Raw genomic sequence first — 6,000 nt, forward strand, 5'->3', positions numbered from 1 at the left:
ATATACATTGTGACTTGAGGTTTTCTTTGTTGTCCTATATAGTCTGTCTTCTGAATTCCTTTGGTTGCTTTGTTTACTGTCTTGTATCTTACAGGCTTTTCTCAAATATCTAATATTTGCCTATTTTTTGTTTATGTTGTTTTTGTATATATTTAAGGTATACAACATGAGGTTTTGATACATATTATGAAATGGTGACTGTAGTCAAGCAAATTAACATGTTCATCATCTCACATAGTTACACTTTTTATGTGTGTGTGGCAAGAGCACCTAAAAATCTACTCTCTTATCAAAAATCTCAAATACAATACAATGTCATTAACTATAGCCCTCATGTTGTACATTGGATCTCTAGACTTATTCATTCTATATGTCTGAAACTTTGTATCCTTTGACCTGCATCTCCCCATTTTTTCCCTGACAGTCCCCAGTAACTACCATTTTGTATGCTATTTCTGTACTTTTTTTTTTTTACATTCTACCTATAAGTGAGATCATGCAGTATTTCTCTTCCTCTGTCTCCCTTATTTCACATAGCATAATGTCCTCCAGTTTCATGTCTGTTTTGGCAAATGGCAGGATCTCTTTCATTTTCAATGGTGAATAATACTCATTTATAGGTATCATAATTTCTTCATCTGTTTATCAGTGGACACATAGGTTATTTTCACGTCTTGGCTATTGTGAATAATACTGCTTTGAACATGTGGGTGGGTACACATATTTTCATGAGGTGGTGATCTATTTGTAATTTAGAGTGGGCTCTAAGAAGCTGTATGCTAAATTTTTGTATGTTGATTGTTAGACTTTTATGGGTACTTAGTTCCCTCCACTTCTTAAGTTTTTCTGGGGTTCTGCAGCATAAATCATACACTTTTTTACACACAAAAATGTGTAACTATATGTCGGCTTTCCTTCTAGTTAAGACTATATCTTTTTTGGTTGGTCATCATTCATCTTACACTTTCAACTTAAAATGTTGGCTGGGCATGGTGGCTCATTACCTGTCATCGCCAGCACTTTGGGGGTCTGAGGCAGGTGGATCACTGGAGGTCAAGAGTTTGAGACCAGCCTGGCCAATATGGTGAAACCCCACCTCTGAAAATACAAAAATCAGCCAGGCATGGTGGTGGGCGCCTGCAATCCCAGCTATTTGGGAGGCTGAGGCAGGAGAATCACTTGAACCTGGGAGGCAGAGGTTGCAGTGAGCTGAGATTGCGCCATTGCACTCTAGCCTGGGTGACATGAGTGAAACTCCGTCCAAAAAAAAAAAAGGAGCCAGGCATGGTGGCTCACACCTGTAATCCCAGCACTTTGGGAGGCTGAGGTCAGGAGTTCAAGACCAGCCTGACCAACATGGAGAAACCCTGTCTCTACTAAAAATATAAAATTAGCCAGGCATGGTGGCACATGCCTGTAATCCCAGGTACTCAGGAGGCTGAGGCAGGAGAATCACTTGAACCCAGGAGGCAGAGGTTGCGGTGAGCCGAGATCACGCCATTGCATTCCAGCCTGGGAAACAAGAGCGAAACTCCATCTCAAAATAAATAAATAAATTAATTAATTAACTTAAAATGTTTTGTTGCTGCAGCTTCCTCTTTAATTTCCTTTTATGTGGTGGGTTTGTTCCTTTTTACAAATTACTTTTCATTCCTTTTAGTGAGGTTTTGGAAAGGGTACAGGGATAAATGCACGTGATCCACTGCCCTTTTTCAGAGAAATTATGTCCTATGTCTAGAGAAATCTAGTTTTTATATGTTTATTTGTAAGGATAATACATTTTGAAAATAATTTATTATATTAGCTATTCAATAAATGCATTTAGTTTTTTTTCATGTACCAGAGTTCAAGTTGATTAAATTAACAGATATTATCTTTGTCTCCATGAAGCTTGGCTCTATTGTAGCAGAGATTAAACAAGCATTCAAACAAATATGAAAAATTTTAACTGTAGGGAATGGATGTGTAAATTACCCATTATCAAAACAAAACACAAAGAAAAGAGGAAAAAACAGCTCTGAGAAATGATGATAGAGTGTGCATAATTAAGACTGAACATGCAGGAAATATTTTAAAGATATATCGTTTAGCAGAGATCTAAACCATTACCAGAAACGTGCAAGGCCAAGAGTAGGGGCAGTGGATATAGGGGGCCATTTCAGGCAGATGAAATCATGATGGGGATGGGTGGGTACAGTTTTGTGCATTTGAAGAACTATGAAGGCCACTGTGGCTACAGCTTATTGTTGGGTGGGGGGGTGCAGAGAGGGATATTAGGTTGTAGAGGCTGGCAGATCACTGAGGAACTTTTACGAGCAAGTTCATTTTGAGCAGAACAGTTCCAGGCTAAATATCACTCTGGGTGCTAAGGGTGCAAAACTGGAAATGCAGGAAGCTAGAAGAAATGCTGCTTTAGTGTCCAAGCAAAAGGTAATTTTGATTTGGATTAGCGAGTTGGAGATTGGAAGAACAATTTCAAGACATATTTAGACCTGCTGTAAACAGGATTGTTATGTGAATTGTAGAAAGAGATTGATGCTGGAATGTTTTCACTTTTTGGGGTTTGAGGTATTAACTCAGGGCCTTAGATAGTATTTTTAAATCCATTCTCTTTCCTAGTCTCTACTTTTGTGGCAAATAAATCTCCCAAAATAATAAGCACTGCACAGTTACTTTATGCAAGAATATAAGTAGATTAGGTGTGATCAGAATCATTCCATAATCATCAAAGATGAGGTTCAGGATATTTATGTATCTTCATCTTTATATATCTTCATCTTTCTTGCAATCTTCTAGTAGTATCACATTGCCTCCCGTCTTGTCTTCCCTTTTCTCTCATGTTAAAACTAGATTCTGTTCCTCTGCTGTAGCCCTTACTGAGCTCCTCCTTCTCTCAATGTTATCATAGAATTTGGAGGCAAACTTAACCATAACAAACCACATTCTAACCACAGATGAATCTTCCCTCTCCATAGTTCATTCCATACTCATTTAGCACATTAGTCTTTCATTCAGAAACTGCTCTCTGTGGATTATTTTTCTTTTCTGTCTCTATGAGTTTATCTGCAAATTATGTTTATTACTGAATCATCCCAGATTTTCCACCCCAGGAAAAATGTAGTGCTCCAAACAACCCTGATAATATGAGAATTGCCCTCATTTATAAATGTTTATAACACTAGATTCATCTCTTAAGAAATTAAGACAGGGGCCGGGCGCGGTGGCTCAAGCCTGTAATCCCAGCACTTTGGGAGGCCGAGACGGGCGGATCACGAGGTCAGGAGATCGAGACCATCCTGGCTAACACGGTGAAACTTGGTCTCTACTAAAAAAATACAAAAAACTACCCGGGCGAGGTGGCGGGCGCCTGTAGTCTCAGCTATTCGGGAGGCTGAGGCGGGAGAATGGCGTAAACCTGGGAGGCGGAGCTTGCTTGCAGTGAGCTGAGATCTGGCCACTGCACTCCAGCCTGGGCGACAGAGCGAGACTCCGTCTCAAAAAAAAAAAAAAAAAAAAAAAAAAAAAAGAAATTAAGACAGGGCCAAGACATCTGTATAATTACCAAGCTTTCAAAGTCTGCAGGGAACTTTAAACTACTGTTTAAAAATAATCTGTTTCCTGAATACCTCCTTCACTTTCTAGTCTGACTTTTACTCATTTTCTCTGCTTCCCTAATCTGTTTGTCAATTGCCCCAGTCATGGTGTGAGAACTGTATAAGCAACTCAATTTTTTATGAAAATTAAGTTGTGGTTGTCTTTCGTATCTATTATAAACGTTTAATCTCTCCCAGAACACAAAAAAGTGAATGTTTGCTTTTATATTTTCTTTCAGACTGTGAATCAAAGTTGAGACCAAGAAATTATTTCTGAAAAAGAATATTTATGGAATAGAATCATCCTGATGGGAGATAATGGAAAACCTTACAAAACACAGCATTGAGTGTTCAAGTTTCAGAGGTGATTGGGAATGTAAAAGCCAGTTTGAGAGAAAACAGGGATCTCAGGAAGGACATTTCAGTGAAATGATATTTACTCCTGAAGACATGCCCACTTTCAGTATCCAACATCAGAGAATTCATACTGATGAGAAACTCCTTGAATGTAAGGAATGTGGGAAGGATTTTAGTTTTGTATCGGTCCTTATTCGACATCAGCGAATTCATACTGGTGAGAAACCTTATGAATGCAAAGAATGTGGCAAGGCCTTTGGTAGTGGTGCAAACCTTGCTTACCATCAAAGAATTCACACTGGTGAGAAGCCTTTTGAATGTAAAGAATGTGGGAAGGCCTTTGGTAGTGGCTCAAACCTTACTCACCATCAGAGAATTCATACTGGTGAGAAACCCTATGAATGTAAGGAATGTGGGAAAGCCTTTAGTTTTGGATCAGGCCTTATTCGACATCAGATCATTCACAGTGGTGAAAAGCCTTATGAGTGTAAGGAATGTGGGAAGTCCTTTAGTTTTGAATCAGCCCTTACTCGGCATCACAGAATTCACACAGGTGAGAAACCTTATGAATGTATAGATTGTGGTAAAGCCTTTGGCAGTGGTTCAAACCTTACTCAACATCGGCGGATTCATACTGGTGAGAAACCTTATGAGTGCAAAGCATGTGGAATGGCCTTTAGCAGTGGTTCAGCCCTTACTCGGCATCAGAGAATTCATACCGGTGAGAAACCATACATATGTAATGAATGTGGGAAGGCCTTTAGTTTTGGATCAGCCCTTACACGACATCAAAGAATTCATACTGGCGAGAAACCTTATGTGTGTAAGGAATGTGGGAAGGCTTTTAATAGTGGCTCAGATCTCACTCAACATCAGAGAATTCACACTGGTGAGAAACCGTATGAGTGTAAAGAGTGTGAGAAAGCCTTTAGAAGTGGTTCAAAACTTATTCAGCATCAAAGAATGCATACTGGTGAGAAACCTTACGAATGTAAGGAATGCGGGAAGACCTTTAGTAGTGGTTCAGACCTTACTCAACATCACAGAATTCATACTGGTGAGAAACCCTATGAATGTAAGGAATGTGGGAAGGCCTTTGGTAGTGGCTCAAAACTTATCCAACACCAGTTAATCCATACTGGTGAAAGACCCTATGAATGTAAAGAATGTGGAAAGTCCTTTAGTAGTGGTTCAGCTCTTAATCGGCACCAGAGAATACACACTGGTGAGAAACCCTATGAATGTAGGGAGTGTGCGAAGGCTTTTTGTAGTGGCTCAAGCCTTACTCAGCATCAGAGAATTCATACAGGTGAGAAACCTTATGAATGTAAGAACTGTGGGAAGGCTTATGGGAGGGGTTCAGAGTTTCAGCAACATAAGAAAAGTCATAATGGTAAGAAACTCTGTGAATTGGAGACTATAAATTGAAATTATGTGCTGAAGGAAGGACTCTAAACATATGACATAAGAAAATTCATAGTGGTGAAAATCTCTACAAACAGAACTAACGTACAAATGCCTTACTTATGCTTCACAGGTTAGTCAGTCTAAGAAAATTTATACAGGAAAAAAATCACCCCAAATAAATATTTGAAGATCCTTATCTATATTCATTCCTTTATTACTTTGGAAAATTCTTACTTGTGAATATTAAAAATGAAAAAAATCATTTATTGTATTTTGCCTCTATTTTAAACATTGCAAAACTCATTTCTGGGTTAACACTACTATATTTTTTCAATGATCTTTTTTTGGTATTATACAGAATTACTGATTCATCTAAAAGTTATTCATTACAAGTCTAAATTTATCCTTTTCTTCTTTCCTGATTATCGTCCTAACACCATTTATTCAATAACCTTGTCCATTTCATATTGTTTTGTATTGACTATTTGATGGTAAGTTACATTTGTATTCACATAAAGTTTGGATATCAGGTTGGTGGGTTTTTTTTTTTTTCTTTCTTTTTTTTTTTTTTGAGACAGAGTCTCACTCTTTTGCCAGGCTGGAGTACAATCTCGGTTCACTGCAACCTCCACCTCCTGGGTTC

General features: G+C 38.4%; 1 protein-coding gene across 4 annotated transcripts in view; it reads left to right on the top strand.

Annotated features, from left to right (window-relative positions):
- Nucleotides 1-5,633, top strand: part of ZNF345 (zinc finger protein 345) — a 33,067-nt gene extending 27,434 nt beyond the window's left edge. For 3 of the 4 annotated variants that reach the window (XM_030942993.1, XM_030942992.1, XM_030942990.1), the window contains exon 3: nucleotides 3,833-5,632. In XM_030942993.1, coding sequence (XP_030798853.1) covers nucleotides 3,912-5,378 — 1,467 coding nt within the window. In that variant the 5' untranslated portion in view covers nucleotides 3,833-3,911 and the 3' untranslated portion in view covers nucleotides 5,379-5,632. Of the gene's footprint in view, nucleotides 1-3,832 lie in introns of all 4 variants that reach the window. The other variant, XM_030942991.1, reaches the window with a different exon arrangement.
- Nucleotides 5,634-6,000: the final 367 nt, after the last annotated feature.

The sequence above is a fragment of the Rhinopithecus roxellana genome, chromosome 12 (genome assembly GCF_007565055.1).
Source record: "Rhinopithecus roxellana isolate Shanxi Qingling chromosome 12, ASM756505v1, whole genome shotgun sequence".
Taxonomy (NCBI): domain Eukaryota; kingdom Metazoa; phylum Chordata; class Mammalia; order Primates; family Cercopithecidae; genus Rhinopithecus; species Rhinopithecus roxellana.